General features: G+C 39.8%; 1 protein-coding gene across 1 annotated transcript in view; it reads left to right on the top strand.

The window, feature by feature from the left end:
- Positions 1-143: 143 nt before the first annotated feature.
- PDE10A (phosphodiesterase 10A) overlaps positions 144-24,149 on the top strand; it is a 92,676-nt gene continuing 68,670 nt past the window's right edge. Inside the window, exons 1-5 of the mRNA XM_054977032.1 lie at positions 144-264; positions 3,561-3,610; positions 8,567-8,707; positions 12,987-13,142; positions 18,069-18,119. Of these exons, the coding sequence (XP_054833007.1) occupies positions 159-264; positions 3,561-3,610; positions 8,567-8,707; positions 12,987-13,142; positions 18,069-18,119 (504 nt within the window). The 5' untranslated portion in view covers positions 144-158. The remainder of the gene's footprint in view (positions 265-3,560; positions 3,611-8,566; positions 8,708-12,986; positions 13,143-18,068; positions 18,120-24,149) is intronic.

Below are 24,149 nucleotides of genomic sequence, written 5' to 3'. Positions count from 1 at the left end.
TTTTGTCTTTCTCTTACCCATTATCTCTTTCTGTTGAGTTATTTTGTCCAGATTAGCTAGTAGTTTATTTTAATCACAAGAATTAATAAATATCCTTTTTGTATTAATTTGTATTCTGAAATGTGTGTGTTTGTTTTCAATAGTACCAGGATACTGATATGCAAGGAGTGGTATATGAACTGAACAGCTATATAGAGCAGAGGTTGGACATAGGAGGGAACAACCATCTGCTTCTATATGAATTGAGTAGTATTATTCAAATGGGTAAGAAAACATTTTGGGTGTCTTTCATTTAAAATCTGTACATTGATTTAAAAATGTTGTTTAGAGCATTATTATTAGGTAAAGACTGTACACACCTTATTCTAAAGTAGAATTAGTTCCAGAAATCTGTTGCACTATAGGATGTTATCTACACTAGCCATTTAGTTTAGACTTGACATCAATGCCTACACTAATTTTAAGAAATGTTTTTAAAAGTGCTTGAGCCCATGCTCCTCTACACTTGAGGTAATTACCGATTTATTTAGGAGTTTGGAGACAGATGTGGCCAGGTAGAGAACTGAAAGGAAGTAATCAATTAGGACAGAGACAAAAGACTGAAAGGAAAAATGCAGAAAGAGCAAGATCTTTGCTGATGGAACCTTCTGAGTAGACATTGAGGCTGATTCCGCACATGTTGGATAATGTACTTTCAATGCACTTTATCAATCATTTGAGGTGGATTTTTTGTTCCGCACACAGCAAAATCCATTCCAAATGATCTATAAAGAGGATTGGAAGGGCATTATCCAACATGTGCGGAATCACTCATAGTAGGCTCATGCCCTTGGGGGTAAGCATTGCTAGATTTTCAGGCTAAATACAGTGCTATATTAAGTACTGTTTGACATCCCAGTGGTAATTCTTCCAGCTAATTGTGGAATAGTAGTCTTGTAATATTGAGAACAGAGCTTGTGTGCATAGTCTCTAGGTCTTTGAGACCAAATAGACGTCAGTGATTAATTTCACTGTAGGATAACAACCAATACTAGTGCAAACCACTCACGCTGTCCATTTACTAATACTGCTTTCTAAATCAACAAAGAAAAAAAAAGAAAAATAGTGTAACAGAACTGATCCCTCCTTAGTGATTGAAGTTAATTTACTGCAGATTTCCCCACTATAAACTGAAATTCACATCACTTTGTTACATTAGAAAACTTACACAATGGATTTCCATAGGGGTAGCTGTGTTAGTCTCTTATGACAAAATTACAAAGGAGTCTTTTGGCACCTTAAATACTAACACAGTTTTGTTCCAGGCTAGGGTTTTATGATTGGGAGTTCCCTTATTCAAATGTTAAGTTTCTAAAGAAACGGACTCTAGTTTATGGAAGCTTATGTTGGAATAAATTTGTGTTAGTCTTTAAGGTACTACAAGATTCCTGTAAGTTAATGAACTGTGCAGAGGATTGCACTGCAGTTTAGCATACTCTGAGAACTGTGCATGAAATATGTAGCTATGGTTTACTCATCTGGTTCAACAGAACTTAACTATCGTCCATGGAGGTCACTGGAGCACCTCATCACTTGTGGTACTTGTTAGTGCTGTATCAGATTGGTGGCTGCAGTATTCTTTCTGCAATCTGAGAGATATACATAAACAAATTACTTTCATGTGCAGAGCCAATCAGTTGAATTCATAACTTGATTTTTTTTTTAAAAATGGATTTTTATGAATATTTATGCTTTTATCCACCCCCAAGTTATAAATCAATAAATGTTAGCTGTATTTTCTCATGCCATTCATTCAAATAATCACCTAAAAATCATAAACTGCAACTTTGAAAGTGCCAGACTTACTGAACATTGGATTGGCAATGGCATCTATTTGTTGTTGTTAATTTTATGAAACAATACATTTTTAATAATGAAATATTTTCTGTGGAGTAAAAAGTACAGCGAAATTTTCTACCCCACATCCCTGATTTTAACCATGCAGACCCTTCTGTGATGATGGCTAAGCCAATTAATAGATTTTAAAGATTTTTTTAAAAGATACTGTAGGTCAGTTGTTGATTAAATCAGCTTAGTCAACACTGCCATGATTAAATAATGCAAGTTCTATTATTTATTTATTTATTTATTTTATTTTTAACCCGCCCTCCCCACAAGCAGGCTACATGAGCCAATACAAATTAAATGAAATTGACTCATATAATTCAGATTTTCAGAGAATTTAACGAATACTGGAGATGTTCTTTACTACTAAGATAAGGGTATCGGGAGTATCAGCTGTAGGCAGATTATCCGTGGTATGGTGATATAGGTAGTGAGATTAGAACTATATAATGGCACCGAAAGTGGCCATTATATATCCATGGAAGTTCTTTTATATAGCCATGGAAGTGGCCATGGAAGTTCTTTTCCCAAGCTTCCCCAAGTTGCTTTGTAATTTTCAATTTCAATGAGTTATTTGATAATTATGTAACACAGCACAAGATCAGTGCAGTCCAACTTGTCTGTTAGTACAAATTGAATAGTTCCCTCATTATACCTCTAACCACTTACAAATAAAATATTTTAACATATTTCCTGTGAAATTCCGTTGACCACATTTTCATTGACATTACAAATAAGGATGCACTGATTCACAATATTACATCCAGTTTCAGATTTGATCCCAACATTTTAAATTAAAATCCCTAAACCATTTTTTCACCAGTATTGGCAGAGAATTCTGCTATGGGAATGTATCTCACAATGTAGTGGCCTTAGTAAATGTACTGCCATAACTTTCCTACGGTTTGTGGAACATTAACCTGGAAACAATGGGAGAGTATTTGTAAAGTCTCTATTAAATTGCCAGATTGCTCAAGTGTGCTCCTATAGCTCTTAGAAGCCATTCCTGGAGTCTACAATTGTGCTGCCTGTGGAGATTCTAGAATTTACAGAAGGCTTTGTAAGTATCAGAATATCTGGTGGGAATGCAACTGTGGGCTAAGGAAGTATTCTGCTCCTGACAGAATGCTTTTTAATTGCTACATTAAGACACTTGTGCGATCTTTCATTTTAAGAGAGAACTGGAAAAGCAAATGCACATTAATGGCATCATTAAGGGTTCCTGTATCTTAGGGAAATCATAAGGGATGGCATTTGCCAAAATAAGTAAATTGTGAAATTATACAATTCCTTTTCAATAGCAGCTATATTTTGTTTCTCTGCAGTGTTCGTGTCTTCTGAGGACACTGGAGGGAAAAGTTATTTTAAAATATGGAATGTAGTCAAAGTGCTCAATGGAAATCTTGTGGAATGGGGATCAATTTGAGTAAAAGTCCAAGGACTGGGAGACCATGATTAAACTGAGAGCTGATGAAATTACAAAATCAATGCAGAGGTCCAAATGTATGCACTGTCAATGAAATGATTTTGTATGATTTTATGTATTTTCTTTTAAAACTCTCACATGTGAGATTACTGATGAAAACTAATAGTTATGCTAGTTCAGACATTATCAAAAGTACATGTATTTCATTCATCTTGATAATGAATGATACTTTTTATTGTTACTTTGACAGCTACAAATGCTGATGGATTTGCATTGTATTTCCTGGGTGACTGCAATAACGTAAGTATGAATTTGAAGAGCTATGTTTTGTATGCAGAATGCCATTTCTATAGCTTGGTATATAACATTGCACAAAGATTAGCAGGAGATAAAAATGTATGATTATTTAATTGGTTTTAATGAATTACCCCGTTGAGCTGCTTTTTCTGTATTGAACTTCCAAAGGTCTTCCCTTTGTTAATTAACATTTTGTTTTAAAGGGCTGTGGTGTTTAGCCAGCCTGTAAACTACTTCTGGCTGTTGAAACTTTTAATGTTTGGATCATATTATCATATACATCATATAGGTAAATGTTTGTTAAAATGTGCGTTCTATTTGTATCCAGAGAAATATTTGGCCATCCTGTATTACATCTTGTATTATTTGAATACATCTATTCCTTGCTGCTTATGTCATATAATTTATCTCTATTTTTATCTCTCTATTTTGAAAAAGACCTATTTATCCAGATTTTTTTTTTCATAAACTAGTTTTCAGTGTTAAGAGGACCCATCTTCTCTCATGGTTGCAAAGTTTCCTTAGGAGTATTTTATTAAAATGGGTTTTTGAAAGTCCAGTGTATATTGCCTACATCCATGCTGACATTCTCCAGAAATTCTTGATGAAACCATACTTATCTTTTGACAAACCATGTTTGTTCATAGTTTTAACTATTTTGTCATTAAAAAATGCTTTCTGTGTTTACCATGGAGGAAAACATTAGGCTAAAAAGCATTCAGTAGTGCTGTTGTTGCTGTTGTTCAAATAAGAATGTTCCACTGTCAGCCAGCCATTTCATATAAAGGCAGACTTTAATGTCACGTTGTTCTTTTGTAATTTCACATTTATGTCATTTAAGAACTATGGGGCACATGTCCTTTGGTTCTTTTGCTGTCTATTTGTTGTGTAGGCAATATATACCTTCTTTAACAAAGTCCTTCTAATATATTACTGGGGAAAAAGGAATGATAGAAATATAGATTTCAATAAGTAGGTCCCAGCAGTATATGCTGTTATATGGGATCTGTATGTAATAAAGACAATACAAAAGGAGAGGCAACAAATATACACATGATCATGTTTTAGGGTGACTTTACTAAACATATCTGAGATTAAAAATAAGGAATTGTTACTTATTTTGCCTGATAGATAGTGCCACCTAGTGACTTTTCTAAAGATTTCATAAAGCAGAATAGTTGAATCTTTTTTTATTGAACTAAGTAATTACCTTTCTAAAGTCATTCATTTTTCATAAAACTTAGTATTCTCATTTTTAAGTGAAATGAAATGCTCATTCTTGAAGCATACAGAAACACTGATTTTTTAAAATCAATGTTTGGTGGCTGGAAGGTCTGTTATTGAATGTTGTACTGTCTCATGTTTGTAAATAGTATTGCCAATTTGATTCAGTAGAGCAAGATAATAATAATAATAATAATAACATTCGATTTATATACCGCCCTTCAGGACAACTTAACGCCCACTCAGAGCAGTTTACAAAGTATGCCATTATTATCCCCATAACAACAAACACCCTGTGAGGTGGGTGGGGCTGAGAGAACTCCAGAGAACCATGACTAGCCCAAGATCACCCAGCTGGCTTCAAGTGGAGGAGTGGGGAATCAAACCTGGCTTTCCAGATTAGAGTACCGTGCTCTTAACCACTACACCAAACTGGCTCAGGATATGTATCCTGAGTTCAAATGTAATTTAATTTTTATATAATTGCAGTCATCACTTGATAACCTATGTGGTTGAAACGGCTGTTCTTAGATTCTTATTAGCACCTCTGGCAATTGCTGAACAGATGGCATCAAACTTGGGGAGGTAACAAAATAAATAGACTATCACCCGATATACCTTGGACCTTATCTGCAATCATTGATACCATTTGCTGGCCCATATTTTATAAAGTGGAAATTTTGGTTTTCATAGAAATTTTCTCTAGGCAAGATTGGCTGGATCAGAATAGAAAATAGACTATAGTGAATGTGTTAATTATGAAAGGAACTGATATAGTAGGGAAATTCTTAGCAGAAAGAGGTCAGTTAAAAGTCAGGTCATAAGTGAGCTGATTTACATTACTTTCAGAACAATGTTGTGTTTTCATTGGCCCCTTAATACAGCTGTGGAATGGAAAAGCGACACTGCTTAGGGAATAAATTATGCTTTATACCACTATCTAGTGACAGCTGTAAAACTCTTGGAGAGTCAGGAAGGGAAACTGTAGGAATCCCAATCCTAGCCATCATGCATCAGGGTCAAATTTGGCTTAAATCCCTTCTTTTGGCCTCAGAGAGGGTGGGAGTTGGATACCAGTCTAAGCCACCTCCTCTCCCCTAGCACTACTCCGTTCTCAGCTGGGAGCCACAGCTGGTCTTTCTTCCTTGGCATCCTCCCTCAAGCCTGGTGGATGCTGGGCTTGACCATGTGGTGGGCTGAGATATGGTGTTGTCTCCACCACACCCTGACAGAAATACTCTGGATGCTGATGTTTGAAAAGGCAAGAACATACACTGCGCAATCCATAAGCTAAACATTGCATGAAAGGTGGAAAGCTGGCACAGGTATTTCATTGGCTAACCACCTGGGATTAGCCAGCCAGTGACAATGTAGCCACAGATATAGTGTCAAGTTGCTTTCAGTTGTCCAGGGTAGAGTGACTTGGAAAAGCATCTGGAGACTCAGGAGGCAGGCAAATAAAAGAAAGATATAAGCGGGTACATAGTTCCGCTCTGCATATGTAACTATGAATGGTTTTAAACTATAGTTTTTATTTATGTTACATTGGAGCAAAATATGGTTTGGTGAAATTTGAACTACTAAAGCTATCATTGCTGATTCTGGATGGCTCCAAATGTGAACTGGTATTTAAAAGTTTCAAAATATCAACAGTCTAAAAAAAGAAGACTCTCTTTTAACGTGTATGATGAGCAGTATTTGTAATATAACTAATGTTATAATAGATAGAATTGAAATGTTTTAGATAATTACTTTTCATTTTCTGATAACCCATCAAAGTTATCAGCTACTGCATAATTTTTATTGGTAATTAAAACTAAATACATGCTATATTTAACAGCTGTGTTTTTAAAATATTTGATATATTTACATATTCAAGAAGTATACCTATGTCTGAGTAAAGTGCTGTGAAATTGCATAAAAATACTAACCAGGGCCAATCCTGCTTAGTTTCTGAGATCTGATCAGAGCAAGATAGCCTGGGCCAGCCAGGTAGGGTTGCCAGTCCCCTTGGATGTGAAAGGGATGGGGGTCTTGGGGGACATGATGGGAAGACTTTCTTTGTGCACATGCATAGCAGGTATGTGCAGTGCATATGCACTCCAGAACAGTTCTGTGTTGCACCGGGAATGACATCATTCCCAGTGCGACACAGAAGTGTTTGGGGCTGATTTCAGCCCATGCATGACCCAATGTGACACAGAAGTGTTCCAGAGTGCACAGTAGCATGCTGTGGGGTTCCTAGGCCTGTTCCCATGCTTCTTCACCCCTGTTAGCCAGGTGAGAGGGAGGAGGCTGGGAGTGAGAGATCCCTTGTCCCCATGAAGAGGCTGGTAGTCCTACTGCCAGGTCAGGGTTGTTGTATCGTTTAACTACAGTGTTGTTTATAAATGGAATAAGTTTTAGACAAATGTAAGGAGTTGCTCTGAGTTCTTTTCCTTTTTTAACTGCTCTTCCTATGGACAAAACAGCAGTGGGAAATTCATGAATGCCTCTTCCTGGAGTTTTTTTTAAAGTGCAGTAGTAGTCAACAATTAATTCAGAGAAGGGCCATGCTATGGTGATTGGAGAGTTAACCCTTTCTCCACCTAAGCGGTTTTGCCAATCAAAGCCACAACTCCCATCTGTAGTTAGCAATGGAAGGAAAAAAGGCAGGCCAGGGGCTTTCTTTTTGCCTCTTTCCCACCCTTCCTGGGCAAATAAAAAGCTTTGGGGGGGATTTTAATTAGCAAAACTATGCCCTCAAAACACAGCCCAATTCAGACTAGCTGTTGTATTACCCATTTAAAAATACTTGGAAGATATATTTGCAGATTTCAGCATCACATCAGATTTGTGAGGTAGTTACCACTTCTGTTCAAACAGAAGACATAGTTAAATCTCTGGTAGGAACTGGTATGAGCTTGGCAAGACAAGCCAGTAGAAGGGCCTTGAGTTCTCTTTCCCTCTCCTTCTTCTAAATTGCAGAATGGTTGGCTGATGATGGAATCTGAGAGGGGAAGGGTTACCGGAAAAGATCTGGGTCAGCCAGGCCAAAGGAAAGAGACTCCCTCTCTCTCCCCCTCTCCTGTTGTGAGTTTTCTGTATGTTAAATAGACCATTCATATATGGCCACAGTGTGTAGATTCTACACATTGTGATACAGACATGAGCTTTGGGCTTACATACCATCTCCTACTGCATGTAGAACTTTGAATGTGACATGTCTCAATGTCTGCCCAGATGTTCTAGTACTGTGACGTACTGCTTTGAAAACCAGGCCTTATGTGAACAGACAGACCCATAGATTATAGATGCGTTAGTTTTGTCAAGGTATGGCTGTTTTATTGGTGAAGTCTGGTGCCAAAAATACTATTCTGTTGAGTTAATCTTGTTAACTTTGGAAAGTTTCAGGATGACAAAAAAAATTGAAAAGTGACCGTATTTTAACATTTCCAGAAATTAGTGTAAGCATGTAAGCAGGGTTATTTTTCAGGGGGGACGCGGTGGAACGGAGTTCCAACACCTCTTGAAACTACTCAGCAATAGTGCTTGAAAATAATATTATTTCAAAGAATCCTGTGTGTTTCTTCCTCATTTCCCTCTTGAGAGTTCTGTCACATCTTTTCCCAGAAAAAAACCCCTGAGTGTAAGCATTTATAAATTACTGAAATTTAATTATTTAAAATTCTGATTTACTGTAGAAAGAATCCAATGTTCTAATTTTATTTTCTATTTTGGTCTTTCTCTCACTAGAGTCTCTGCATGTTCAAACCACCAGGAGAAAATGATGGACAACCGTATCTTGTTCCTGTAGGGCCAATTGCACTTGGAACTACAATATCTGCATATGTAGCCAAATCTAGGAGAACATTGTTGGTAGAAGATATTTTGGGGGTAAATTGTCATCTTGCTTTAGAATACTGTCTTAATTTAATTTAGTTCAAAATTTATTCAGAAGAATTAGTTGACCAAGTAATTATACACTGGAATGACACTAAAAATGGTACTGTATAAAGCTTTCTATACTATTATAGCACTGAGTTGGAATAGCCTCATGGGTCAAGTGGGAAAGGAGTAAAATCTCTTCCCTCTTTCGTCAGCTGAGCTGCACTAATAGAAGAAACCAAAAGGGTGATTTTGTGCCTTCTCACTGTAGCCTCCTGACCTGCATAATTATTATTAGTCCACATGGGATTTGTGGCCCCGGAATACATTTTTTAATTGTTGGAAAGAAATTCTGTGGTGGTGGTGGGGAACAGAAACAGTATGCAACCATCAGGGCCTACTGACAGATTTCATGCTCCAATCCAATATTTTGTACTTATTTTAAAAATCAAATGCTTCACATAGAACAGAAAAGTAGCATAAGTTCATAAAGCAATGTACTGACAGATATTTCAACATTTTCATCAGATCGTTGCACTTATAATACATACCTCATAATTGTGAGAGTTGTATTGTGCACACAAAAGGATTTCCCAGGGGAAGACCCCATCCAGAGTACATGCGTGCTACTTCAACACTGCATGGACCCTGTATAAGAAGTTCAATGTCATTACCCTATGCAGTCCCACATTGCGAAAGCACATGTGCAGTCCATCTGTGAAGAGATATCTTGTAGCTTTAAGAGCCTCTAGGTGGGGGTGCTCTTCCTCTATGGTGCATGTGTGGTTTGTTTTCCCCCAAAACAGCACTTGTTGTAAGGGAGAATGCCCCTGTTCCCTCAGGGTTTTTTTTTTGTTTCCATTAAGAGAGGTCCATAGCTTTCCATTGCTGGCCAGTTTCTTTTTCTTCTCTTTGCCTTCATCATCATTGTCCAAAAAGTGCTCAGAGTTCAACACCAAGTTGAGCTAGATCCAGACTGAGGAGCACAACCTTTGCATCCTATGCCTGGATAAATTGCATAATGTTGCCAGATGTCACCACTGCCAGCATTTCACCCTAAAGGCAAGAAGCGATTGAGCCTCCCATTTGGGCCCGTGCTCTGGGAGAAAGTTGTTTCGGCCTCTAATAAGCCAGCAGCCAAGTCCTCTGCTGTGTAGAAGTCTGCTGCCCACACCTGATCCACCATCCACGGTTCTGAGGGCTGGCATGCCATATCACCCCAAGCAGTTCTCTAAGTTCTGTCGGTTCCAATTCCTGACAGGTAACTGGTTCTGTTGGTTCCAACACCCAACCACTTGGTTCCATCGGGCTGTCTTCCTAACTGCCGTTGCCACCAGTCTCTGGATCTCCCCATTCAGAATGTTCTGTGTCCTAGCCTCTGGATAAGAAGGTCAATGCCAAGATGAAGCATGTCAGGAGATCTTGGTCCTCTACCTCCCTGCTGTCCTTCCAAGAGCTCTATTCATCTAACTGGCCTCTGATGGCTCAGGAGAACTGAGTGAACATGGGCACTCTTTTTGCAGGAAATGAACCATTCATGCTCCATGGGGGAAGGCCCGCCCTTTGGAGGATCTTAAAGCTACAGATTCTGAAGAATTCTGCATGGGGATATAAAGGCATAGCAAATTCCCCTCCTCCTTGTATATGAAGAAGGGAGCTTTGACTCTCAAAAGCTTATACCTTTTTTTAATTTTTTTTTTATTTTATTCATAGAATTAAAAGCCCAAAAGCTTATTATACCTTGAAAATCTTGTTAGTCTCTAACATGCCACGGGACTCATACCTGCTATCTGTTACATGTATATGTGGCTGCTAAACTAAATCCAAGTGCACCATTCTTGACTGTGTAAACAAGCAATCATTTCTATAGACTTCTGTATCAGGGTGACAGTGTTCAACTCAATTATACTTCTGTACTGTGATTATTTATAAAGCATCAATATGTATAACAGTTTACAATGTAGCAACAAATAGATGCCTATCTTTTAGATCTTTTTTTTATTTTTTAAATTTTTTTATTGGTGAGTATACCTTTCAGATTTAATACATACATTCCCTTAATATCTAATTAACCCTATCCCCCACCCTTTTCCTCCCCCCTCCCTATTGACTTCCAACAGCTTTCCAATCCTTAACCCCTCTTGTTACTTAATGGTATCCCTTACTCTAAGCACATTCTAATTTTTTTTCAGATATTCTATCATATATATCAAATATACTATCAATACAGTATACATCTATCGGTTATACTATCAACATAGTATAGTATACATCTTATACCCCTCAATATAGCAGACCAGTATAATATAGTATAACATATAACAAAAATCTTAGTTAGAACATATTCTATTTCTTTTAAACATATATTCTATCAAATATACTACTGTCAATATAATATGTATTATAAAACCCCTACTATGTGCCATGCCACCAATGTGGCACAGCACACAACACAATATTACACAGTCACATTATATAATATAATATACAATCTGATCCACTAACGTAATATATTATATATAGTATACCCCATTAGTATATTTATTTAACTATACTCTTACTCATATACTCTGAAAAAAATTCCCCTAACCCTTATACTAGCTTAGATTATAGTTACATTTCCCCTATATGGTAAGATCCCCTCTCTCCCTCTTATCCTTATTTTTCTTTAAAAATTCTCAAACTGCCACAGTTCTCCTTTAGATCTTATGATACAAAGTTCTACACAGGGAGGTAGAGGAAGGGAAGAAAGATGAAGATGTGTAGAATCAATATAAGAGTATACATTCAGTTCTGTTTTATATATATTAGGGGTTATGGCTAGGCCACCCATGACACTGGGGATCCATGTTTAGATCCCTAAATGTAAAACTGAGTTGCAGAAAAAATGTTGCAGATGTGTAAAGGTATGCATAAGACATGGATCAGGGATGCAGTGCTCAAGGAAGGGGTTTTTAACTCTCCTCCCTGGCCCTGACAAAAACTCCCTCCCACAGCTACTTTAAGCTCTGAGAAATACAAACAAAGACATAAGGGGATTAACTGTCTTTTTCCATAACAAAGCTAACAGCAGCCAAAGGAAGTATTCCCAGTCAGTGAAACAAGGAGGAAGAATTAGCTCTCTCTTCCCAGACAAATTGTGGTTTCCCAGCAAGGTGGCCTCTATCCACAGTGGATCTCCTGTCCTACTTTTCCCAGTTAAATTGCACATCTAGGGGGTCCAATTACAAAGCCTCAGTATCACATAGAATTTTGCCATTAGTTGTAATAAAGATAAAAGAGTTGCTCTGAAGTGAAAGGTGACGGGAACTCTGAGTTTATAATGGAGCTCCCAGTGCTATAGAGAATCATTGGAGTAATTGATTGTGAACCTGTGGCTCTGCTACATATGTGAAACATTCTGCTTGTGTGGCCTTTCTCATTTTTATTTGTTTGCCTGGCAATACTGCAGTGATAGAGTGATATCATTCTGTCAGTAAAATAATAAGTAAATAAATAAAATACCACCTTGGATATCTTATTTGGGTAGAAAAGCAGCAAAGAAATGTTTTAAATAAATAAATAAATAAAATGCTACAATATTGTTGTATTAATTCAGAATGCTTCCCTTGAGAGAAAAGGATGCAAAGGCTTCTTGCTCATAGGAATCTGTATCATATACTTGTGTTTTTATGTATGTTCAAACCGTGCAATACTGACCGTGTTTCCTCCCCCCATCCCTTGTTGTATTTCTTGTCTGCCCATCTCCCCCGTCCCTTACCAGCTCACCTCTGCAGCAGCCTAGATAATTTTGGATTATCTAGGCCACCCCCTAGGCCATTCAAAAGATCTTGTGTGGCAATTGTAAATACCTTAGAATTTAAATTTTTTTTATTTTATCCCTATCTTTTTAAATTTAAGACTTTTTTTGCAAGCGTGAGGGATTTGTAACAATGTCTCCTTCTTCTGTGCCTGGCCCCATTGTGCAGATGCTTTGATCTGCGCAGTGGGGCCAGGTTCAGAATTACCTGCAGCCATTGCATTATGTTAATAACAATCTCTATAATATTTTAACACATTTAGCATTTTTACATTCCTCATAGTAAATCTTTGAAGCAGATCATTAATATTTTGCTGACAGTGAATTGATAGTGACTTGTGAAGGCCAGTCAGCAAATTCAACCCATGGTCCCAGCTTAACACTCTTTTATTGGGAACACACTGTCCATTTGGATAACACTGGCACATCTTTTTAAAAAGAGAAACATACAAGCACTATTAATATGAAATTGTGCTTAATTTCTTTTAGGATGAGCGATTTCCCAGAGGTACTGGATTGGAATCAGGAACTCGTATACATTCTGTGCTTTGTTTGCCAATTGTTACTGCAATTGGTGACTTGATTGGTATCCTCGAACTTTATCGACACTGGGGCAATGACATCTTCCATGTCAGTCATCAAGAGGTATGGTCTGGATGGCACAATGAGCAAAGGTTACTTTTGCAAAGTGTGAATGTTTTTTGAGAGGAAGTTACTGTTGTAATTGTGGCCCAGGTTTATGGCCCCAAATTGCTGCTGTTCATATAAGCAGACTATAGGAACATTGTTGACTATGTTCCCACTCAGAATCACCTCACCGGGTGAATTTTTCACCTGTATTGTTGTTGTTGTTGCTGTTGATCGATTTATAGCCTCCCCTTCCCATGAGCGGGCTCAGGGTGGGTTACAACAATATAATACAAAAATAGACATTTAAATTTAAATACATTAAAACTAGAATCATGATAATCCTGCCAGCATCCCCCAATGACCATGCTTCCCTGCCTGACAGGCCCGCAAGGAGCAAGTAAAGGCACAGCCAATGCACAGACCGTGATCCCTGCCACCTGTTGACACCATAACCCTCCCCCCAGAAAGCAGGCAGATGGGGACCAGAGGCCCTCCATGATTGTGGCACCCATACTCAGGCAGCCAGCTCCAGGTTAGCCCTCTGTGGGGTGGGATTGCCACTCAGGCAGGCCATCGCAGCCCCTCCCCTTGTGGGCAGCTCCTCCAGCACTGCCCACCAATGCCTCCCCCCCCATCCTGTGGAGAAAAAGTGCTTTGGGTGCTAAGGCCCTTTGTCAGCACAGTCACTGTGCCCTCAGAAAGGCACTTTTCCTGAAAAAAGCCTTGTGTATGGGTGAGGGAGTTGCTCAGCCAAGTGTCCAGCGAGACGCATGCCCCCTGCATCCAGCAAGAGCCATGCTAGCAGCCAAGGCATCACATGCCTGCCCCCCACTGCCATCCCATGACACACTCGTGCCCCCCCTCCCTGAAGGTGCAGCCTGTTGCAAGGGAGGTGTGGAGGAACTTCCTCCTTGCATGGGAAGGAGCTGCTGGGGGGTTCCAGCCAGGGGAGCCCTGGAGCACACCGCAGTGGTGACTGGACAGCACAAACTCCCCAGTGGATGATGAGGGTGCTGGAACCCACCTGAGGGCATCCTGGCAGGAACTGCTCCTGGAGGGGCCCAGCGTCACTGTGCTGGGGCAGAAAGGCTGATCACCTCAACTGAAAGGGGCTACTGGAGATGGCAGATGAGAGAGCCAGGAATGGGAAGCTCATCCAGCTCAGGTACCCCCTGGGCTACCCGGTCCAGTCCGATTGGGACTGTTAACTGGTGAGTACTGCCAGAGAGCTTGTGTGTGCTTGGGAGCTGGGCCATGCAATGGAGCAGAGCCACCTGGTGCATCCCCAAGGCCATCACATCCTTGGCATCCTAGGGTCAGGGACTGTCCCCATGGATGCACGATGGGGAAGCCCAGTGGGGTATTAAGGGGGGGGGAGAGCTACCATCAGCCACTGCCAAGCAAGTAGACAGGGAGAGAATTCTTGTTCGATGCAAATTTTATTGATCTGCCAGGAGTGAGGAAACTCTCTCAAGACCCTGCCCAGGAAAGGGAATGCAGCTATAAGTGCAGTGGTCAGACCTGGGAGAGCCTTGCCTTGCACATCTGTCTGGGGTTTGATTTGGCATGGTGAGCAGGCTAGGAATCCGCTTCTGGCACGGGGCTGGAGGTGCAGTCGTGACATGCCATGTTCCAGGGATGACATGGCCATGTTTCTGGGTGTCCCAGCTGGGAGGCAAACTACCTGGAGAAGGAGAAGAGACGTGTGCATAGGAGGGGCATGGCCTTGTACCTGCTCCAGCCGCAGCATTGGCTGCTGCACTAACAGAGGGGTCTGTGTCCCAAGAGGTAGGCAGCAGTGGCCCCACCGCTCATGGTGCTGCCAGTGGCCAGGTGATGGATGACCCTCACACGGGGTACTGCTACTCAATTGCATCTTGATGTTCCACTGCCACTATGGTTGTCTGGGTCATTGATCCTGAGAAGGAGGGAGTTGAGAGGTGCCGGGCCATCCTCCTGGGGAAGTTAGGGGAGCAGGTAACTGACAAGCCCAACCCGCAGCCACTCTTGCCTCTGCTTGGGACTGGGGCTTGGCCATGGGTAGGTCGCATGAGACCCTGTTGTGGACCAAGGGCCCCATTCCAGACAGCAGCATCAGGCTCCGCTCCCTGGGCAACTGATCCTTTGATGGGCATGGGATGTACTGGATCCAAATGCACAGGGCACACCCTCCTGCTGAACCTTGACCATGAAGGCTGGTGTTTGGGGGCTGCTGCTGGTGAGGGAGACCAGTGTCAAGGGGTGGGCTAGTGTGGCCAGCTCCTTGGCTCCTTCTTATTTGTTTGTGCATTCTTGTCCCTCCCTGAGCTACGATTTGGAATGGGTTACCTTTATGGAATTTGAGTGGGCGTGGTCAGTAAGACAATCAGGACATTGCTCTCCTCCATTATACGAGTGTGGGGAACACCCCGAATTTCGCTAAATTTCCCTGTGCACTCTTGCCCCATCTTGTGACGCTCTCTTGTTTCATGCTCCTTACAGCAGCGGCTCTCAAGTAGAGCCTCCAGCCGCTGCCTACTTACCTGGGCTCATGGGCACCCTGGCCGGAGGTTATGTAGGGTGGGTGGAAGGGATGATTGGCTGCTTGCGAGGGGGCTTGGCCACCACAGGGGTGCAAGTGGATTGGTCACCATGGTTGGATGGCTTAGGGAGTAGACTAACTCGAGCTCTGCCCCACAGCACCCCTCTCTGGCACGCCAGTATAGGGAGTTACAGCCTGGTTCTGCCCTCATCCAGCAGCCACAGGAGATATTGTGAGGGCATAAGTCTCAGATGCACTGTCATAATTCCTAGTCAGCTTCCTGAGTGCTTTTGCCCCTCCTCTCTCACAATAGCGCTGAATGTACCTCTCCTACAAGCATCATCACAGTTATTTATTTAGAAAATTACCGTGACACTTTACAGTGACTTGCCGGAAGAGGCTTATGAAACAAAGCATAATAGAAACATAAAACATAAACGTTGTTAATTAAAACCCAGCTTTGAAACCCAACCAGGGCATGACAACAAAACTTTGAGCAGCTTAAAATGTGTTTTACCATTTCCAGACTGTAAACGGGCTATAAAAATGTTGTTAAAAGATCAAACTGTTAATTGAAAATCCTTGGGAAAAAGGAAGAGTTTTGGCTTGCTGTCAGAAGTAGGATAGGTGCCAGACAAACGAAAAGGGAAAGGTGCCACTGCACCTTCAGATGAGGTGCCACTGCTGGAAAAGCCCCGTCTCTAGTCACCACCCACCATATCTCTTCAGACAGGGGCACAGAGAGCAGAACTTGTGAGCAAGGTCTTAGTTGGCAGGCTGAACAGTATAGCAGGAGGCTGTCCTTCTAGGTTGCCTGGCTCTAAGCTGTTTAGGGCCTGAAATTGTGCCTGGAAACAAAAGTGTAACTGTGTGTGTGAGGAGATCTTCTCTGCGCCCTGTTTCTTCTTTTCCCCTCCTTGACTGCAAGCCAGTTCTGGAGCAGCTGGCTTGATATATGAGACTTCTTCTTAAATATAACGGTTATTACACTGCAGTATGTGCCAGTGTGTGTTAGGCCAAGGGCTGGGAGGAGAATGATTGTGCTCTGTGTTTACTCTGGCTATCCTTACATAATGAAAATGTTCATGTTTGAAAACTTGCAGCATTTTAAACTAGAAATTGTTTAATAAATACCTCATCACTGCCTTAGAAACACTGGTCTCTCTTTCTGTGCGACCACTATAGCAGTTACACCCTTAGTGTTTTGTCTAAGTGGAACTCTCACACTGAGTATGATTTGGAGAATTCCTTAGGTACATGGAAGCTGTGTTTTCTGAAATTAAAGATATAAGGTACCTGTGTTGCATTATAAACTTCCTCAAATTATGAAAACAGCATATGGAGCAATATAGGGTTGGTAGTGGTGGCTCTGTTCAGCACAAAAATCAAAGCTCTTTTGTACCATCCACATGCTTTGATCATGGTCTCTATGAACATATAAAGATGTCCCTAGAATGCTACCTTGTGGTATAAATCCATGTATTTTTTCAATAAATCATTCTCAGAGCATTTATTCCATAACATAAATTATTTTGTATATGAATAGGGGTGCTGAAATTTCTAGGCTTTCATTTAAATAGACATTCTTTTCGTTAGACTTTATTTTATGAAAATGACTCAGATTTTGGCTTGGATCCCATAAAGCATTCCATGTGTGCAAGATGGAAGTGCTAAAAGTAAACCTCACAATCTGCTTGTACTAAGCGAAAACTGTTAGATTCAAACTTTCTTTTTTGCATGGACATGATGTACTAACAAGATACCTTTTGATCAAATCAATACTTCAGTGAAATGCAGTGGGTTGCACTAGATCTTGTGCTACCAAACTAGTGCTAGAAGTGTTTTTCTTTACACTCATGCCTTGCTGGATTCGAACTCTTTATTTCCATTATTAAGATTGATTATTGATATCTTTACATTATTAAACAGTGATATGATTTAAACAGTAATATTTTATATTTTAAACTCACTATTTTCAGCTTTTGGGTTTTTTTGTTGGTTAATATTCTGTTTTTTAGCATGTTTTTGCTGTCCTGTCATTTTTGTCATAGAAAAATTGGTTGAAATGAAAAAAGTTCAAAATTAACCCATCCCTTTTAATGAAATTCTATATTTTGCCCAGTGTCTGACAGCCAACAATGACCTTCAGTTGAACTCTATAACAGAAGTTAACGGATGGACTAAAGTAGACTAAATGAGAACATTTCATTCTTGTGGGCTTACTTGCTGAATGAGAGAAATATTTTAACAATGAAGTTTACTTAAATTCCAATTTTTCTATGGGCATGCACCTGAAAGGGAGGGCACAGTTATTTTAAGTGATTTTAAGCAATTTAATGAGTAAGTTGCTATAGTTTTTGAAAAGTTGAAAATGTTTTACATCTTTCATGAAGTAAGTTTTTTTCCTTGTCATTTTTCAGATTGCAACAGCCAATCTTGCATGGGCCTCAGTAGCATTACATCAAGTAGAGGTAAGTCTCTGAATTGCGCCATAGTTTTGAATGATAACAATATACTAATATTAGGAATATAAAACATTACCAGATCAGCCTTCTAGTATCTGACTGATGAAAAAATTGAAGTGTCAAAAGGTAAAATCTGTGATTTAATGAGTTACTTCTTACATAGTACAACCATATTTGTCATTTAATCTGAACTAGAAAACTATAGTTTTAGTCTTGCTTGCTTGCAAGATTGCAATTCAGCTTCAAACTGTGGCTTGCAATCCTAGTTGGGAGGAAAACACACACAAGTGTTTGCTGATTCAGATTTAATAACAAGCTATGGTTTATGTTAAATAGCAAGTAGATTTTAGCACATTGAGGGCCAGAGAAGGGGGATCACATGAGCACAAGGCTGGTTCAGACAACACAAAACATACTTACATTATGTCTGAATAAACCTAGCATAGTGAAGGTATGTTTCATTATTTGTGCATATCTGTGCAGTTTTTCCATCTCTGATTCTGTGCTACAGGCAAGTGATTTTTTTATACTATTGTGTTGGATTGCTGTGTTTGCCTGTTGCACATTATCCCAAAAGTTTGATGTAAAAATGTACATTAAAATTAATGATGTATGTGACTTTCCCACTCACCTTGTCCCAGGCCTAACTCAATTTTGGCCCAATTGAACAAACTATTTCCAAAAGTATTCAATAATAACTCTCCTCATCTACCACTTTCATGAACTATAAGTCCTGATCACCTGCTCTTTTCCAACTCCTCATTATCTTCCATTCGAAAATATACTTGTCTGCAGAGACAATTTGCAGAAGGTCTTTCATAATGGCCCAGGAGTTTCCTGCAAGTATGTACAAAGTTCAGTCCTGGATAATTCATGACGTCTCCCATGGTTTCTAGCAGCCCTTGACGTTGCTGGGCATATTCATGGCAGTGACTAGGGCCATGAGTTTTTGCTGTGACCAGGTAAGTTTGGGTCAGTGAAGAGGGATGGCAGCTTGCAACAGGAGAGGGCCTTGAATGATTGAGCAGAGTCTTAACTCTCAGGGTGACAGGACCCAGTTTGACATGGGCTTTGGGTTGTGTGTTTGTGTGCACTGGAATGCTATATTTTGTATTTTGGGGACTCTTTTTGAAGGCTTACTTTCACTATAAACAGAAGGAATACATTGCATAGATTCTTCAGAGTACATATTTAAGCATGTATCTAGCACTAACCCTCACTCCACATTTCTTCTCTTTCCTTAATCTGATTTTTCTCTTCTTTTTTCTCCCTCTTACTCCCTCCTAACTTCTTGCAAACACTGAAAACCTTCCACTTGCCTTACTTATTTAAGGTATATTAATTTTATATGAATGTACCCTAAAAGTAGATAATTTTGGAAAAATAAAAAGAGCAGGTGCTTAGCATTCTCCCATTAAGTTAATAAAAACTCAAGTGGACCTCATCCATCCAGTAAGTACTTTTTCCTCTTTCTTAGGGACAGCAGAAGCTCTTTGTTCATACAATATAAACCTCCTTAATTTAAATTTCTTTTCCATTATTCCCACCTATTTAATCATCTGTTTTAATAACCAGGTGTGACCTCCCCCATCTCTGAATACTTAAATTCACAGACTGAGGCCATACAAAAGAAATAGTTCTGCAGACTTGAGGGACTCCCCCCCCCCCACCCCAGGTTTGCAGAAAAAATTGAAAACTTAAAAAAATGGAAGGTGTTTAAATCTCCCCCAAAACATTAGTGTTGTCAGCCCAAACACAGACAAAGCTAAGGTGCAAGCAAGTAGTGGAAGAATCACTACCATCCTTGAGCTAGTGAAACTGCAATTAGGAAGAAGGGAGGGAGAGTGGAGCTGCAGAGCAGTTGTGAATGCTGGTGCTGCCAGCAAAACTGCAAATGGGCAGGAAGGAGGGTGGTCAGGTGAGGGAGGAGTGAGAGAGTTGTTGCCACCACTGCAGCAGTAAGGCTATGGGGCAGCTGGGAGACTTGGCGTCATGGTGCGGCTGCAGGGTGGCCAGGCAGCTGGGAATGTTGCTGCTGCCATGGCCATGAAGCTGTGGCGTAACTGGGAGAGTTATTGCTGCTGTGGTGGCAAAGCTGGGGTTAGAAGAGCTGGGAAGGGGAGCTGCAGTGGCAAAGCTGGAGTTGGTTAAGTGTGGGGCTAATTGTGTGTGGGGAGCTATGGTGGCGAAGCTAGGGGTGGCTGGGCTGAGAGGGATGATAGAATTCACTCCCACAATTCATGTGGTCCCCCACTAGTATATTTATAAAATCCCACTGAACCCAAAGTTTTAAAATCAAATGAAACATGACATAGCATACTAAGAAAAACACCATGAGGACTGTACTTGCTAGGCAACTGTTTATTTTCCAGACCCAAGAAGATAGGTTGGTGGGTCAAGCCTAGTGAGCTGTGTGCTTGGCAGTCATGATAGATAAGGTAGGCCTACATATATAAAATATATATCTAAAATTTCCAGAAATTTTGAAACTATGGGAGGAAGCAACATTTCTGTTTTTCCCCCTGGGGAAACTGTACTATCTGGCATTTTTTATAAAATTTAAAAATATAAATACCTTAGCTTTCTAAAAGCAAAATTACTAATATACCCAATACTTGGGAGGTAAAAACTGATGCAACTTATGCCACCTTAACAAACACATCTGTTTGCTGTAAGCCTCCTTCTCTCCTACACCATGCGCTTTGAGCTCCTGTACCCCCCAGTTGGCAGGTGGTGGGAGGTGGCCAGACCCATCAGTTCTCCTCTGGGAGAATAAAAGGGGAGGAATTTGAGGTGCATGGGTGGGGTTTTCCCTCTCTTGCAGCTCTCTGCAGATCTGTGGGTTACAATCTAAGCCACCCTTAGACAGTGCTGCTGGGTCTGTCCCAGCCAGTGCTGTTTAGCACACAAGGTTGGTACCAAAAATGGAAACAGACCCACTTTTGCAACTTCCTGAGGAGCCAGTCCCGGTGGGTGCTCTTTAACTCCTGTGGATGATTGCAAAGATTTGCCCCCATCCTTTGTCAAGCTGAAATGTTCCACAGTGTTTTGTTTTTTTTTTGTTTTTTTTTTTTTGAAAAATTTTTTATTGGGTTAGAACATTTTTATTTTTACATTACAATCAATTTTCCCCTAATTTTTCGTTTCTAACCCCCTCCCTTTCCCCCCCTTTTGTTGACTTCCAACAGCTTTCCCACCCTCTGTCCCTTTTCCCTTACTTCTATTAAATTCCTCTGTCTAAAACAGATATACATTCTCCATTATATTAAGCAGTGCATCATTAACTCCTTTAATTATTATACACCCAAACTATACGTCTTTAGATAAACAATTTATCCCATTTTCCAGTTTTGAATAATTCTATATAAACCTATAAAAATATATAAACCATAAAAATTTCCCACATTTAAATCAAACAATTTGATTTATTCTCTATATATTACTCATTTCAACTTTTTATGGTAATTCTATATAACTCCTCAGATACTCAATCAATTTAACTCTTCTATACATTCTGTTTGGTGCATATAAATCTTGTCAAAGAAAGAAAATATTGTTAGTTAGTCAATCCTCATGTTTAAACCTTATCATTAATTATTCTCTATCAGTTGACCTATACATATCTATATATATCTCAATCAATTAATCTAACTGCTTATAAATTCACATTTCTCTTCCTCCCCCGGTAAAGTCACCCCTCTCTTTTATACTTTTATTATATTTCAGTAGTTCTCAAACTGCCACAGTTTTCCGCCCACCTCCCATTTCTTCTCCAGGTATTGTTTCAGCTTCTCCCAATCTGTGTTGAACTGCCCTGAGTCCAGATCTCTCAGTTTTCTTGTCATCTTGTCCATTTCAGCCATATACAGCAATTTGTAGATCCAATCTTCAATAGTTGGTACTTCTTGTACTTTCCATTTCTGTGCATACAAAAGTCTAGCTGCTGCAGTCATATAAAAAATCAACGTCCTATGATGGGCTGGAATTCCCTCCATTCCCAAGTTTAGCAGCAGGAGTTCTGGGTTCTTATTTATTTGAAACTGTAAAATTTCACTCATTTCTCTTATTATTTCCCCCCAGAACTGCCTAGCTACCTCACACGACCACCACATATGATAGAGGGAGCCCTCATGTTTCTTACATTTCCAGCATTTATTAGAAGTATTCAAATTCCCTAGCGCAATCTTCTTTGGTGTCATGTACCAACGATAGATCATTTTGAAAATGTTCTCTTTAATATTGATACATGTCGTTGTCTTCATTGTAGTTTTCCACAAGTATTCCCATGCCTCCATTGTTATTTCTTTATTGAAATTTATAGCCCATTTCACCATCTGTGTTTTAACTATCTCATCCTCAGTATACCATTTCAGCAATACTTGGTATACCTTGGATATTCTTTTCTTGTCTTCTTTAAGAAGGGTCTGCTCTAGTTCCGAGTTCTCTGTTCGTATGCCCCCTTTTGCAAAGTCTGAGTTGTATAAGTCTCTAATCTGTCTATACTGAAACCAATCATAGTTAGGTGATAGTTCCTCTTGCGTCTTTATTCTAAGTTTAGATACTTCAATCTTAGTTATTTCTTTGTACGTTAAACATTGTTGTTCATTATCCACAGCTCTCGGATCTATCACCTCATATGGAACCACCCACAAGGGGGTTCCTTCTTGTAGGTAAGTTCTATACTTCTTCCAGATTGTAAATAGACTTCTCCTTACAAAATGATGCAGGAACATCGAGTTGACCTTTACTTTGTCATGCCATAGGTATGCGTGCCATCCAAAAATTTTTTTATATCCCTCTAGGGCTAATAGTTTCTTATTCTTTAATGTCATCCACTCTTTTAGCCAAACTAGGCAGATTGCATCATGGTAAAGTCTCAGATTGGGCAGTTGCATTCCGCCTCTCTCCTTTGCATCTTGTAAAACTTTTACTTTCACTCGAGGCTTCTTGCCTGCCCAAACAAAATCTGATATTTTCCTCTGCCATTTTTCAAATTGTTTAGAGTCTCTGATGATTGGTATTGTCTGTAACAAAAACATTACTCTTGGTAACACATTCATCTTAACTGCTGCAATCCTGCCCAACCATGACAGGTTCAATCTATTCCATTTGATCAAGTCTCTCTCTATCTGAGTCCATAATTTTTCATAATTATTCTTGAACAAATCTATATTTTTTGCAGTCAGCTCAACTCCCAAGTATTTCACCTTACTAGTTACTTCACAATCCGTTGTTTCCATTAACAATTGTTGTTTCTGCTTAGTCATGTTTTTGCATAATATCTTTGACTTCTTTTTGTTAATGAAGAAACCTGCCAAATCTCCAAACTCCTTGATCTTGTCTATCACTTTTGGCATGTTCTCCAGTGGGTCTTCTACAATTAACATTATGTCGTCTGCAAATGCTCTGACCTTATATGAATAGTCCTTTATTTTTATTCCTCGTATTTCCTCATCTTGTCGAATTTGTATCATCAGAATCTCCAATACTAAAATGAACAACAATGGAGATAACGGGCAACCTTGTCTTGTTCCTTTACTAATCGTCAATTTTTTAGTCAATTCATCATTCACTACAATTGCTGCAGTCTGGTCTCTATAGATTTCCTTGATTGCTCTGACGAATCTTTCTCCCAGTTGTAGCTTTTCCATAGTGGCAAACATAAAGTCCCAGTTTAAATTGTCAAACGCTTTTTCAGCGTCTACAAAGAAGAAACCAACCTCTTTGTCACAACGCTTGTCGTAGTATTCAATAGCATTGATCACTGTCCTTAAGTTGTCTCTTATTTGTCTGTCTGGCAAAAAGCCTGCTTGTTCCTCCTCTATGACTTCCGAGAGCCACCCCTTCAATCTCTCCGCCAATATCTTCGCAAAAATTTTATAGTCATTATTGAGTAGTGATATAGGCCTATAATTTTTCACGCTAGTCAGATCTTGGCCCTCTTTTGGGATCAATGATATATTCGCTTCGCTCCAAGTGTCAGGAATTCTTTGATCCCTAAAAACTCCGTTCATCACCTCTTTTAGGAGTGGTGCC

The sequence above is a fragment of the Eublepharis macularius genome, chromosome 1 (assembly GCF_028583425.1).
Source record: "Eublepharis macularius isolate TG4126 chromosome 1, MPM_Emac_v1.0, whole genome shotgun sequence".
Classification (NCBI taxonomy): domain Eukaryota; kingdom Metazoa; phylum Chordata; class Lepidosauria; order Squamata; family Eublepharidae; genus Eublepharis; species Eublepharis macularius.
The sequence above is the reverse complement of the archived record's forward strand: the minus strand, read 5'-3'. Positions and strand labels throughout refer to the sequence as shown.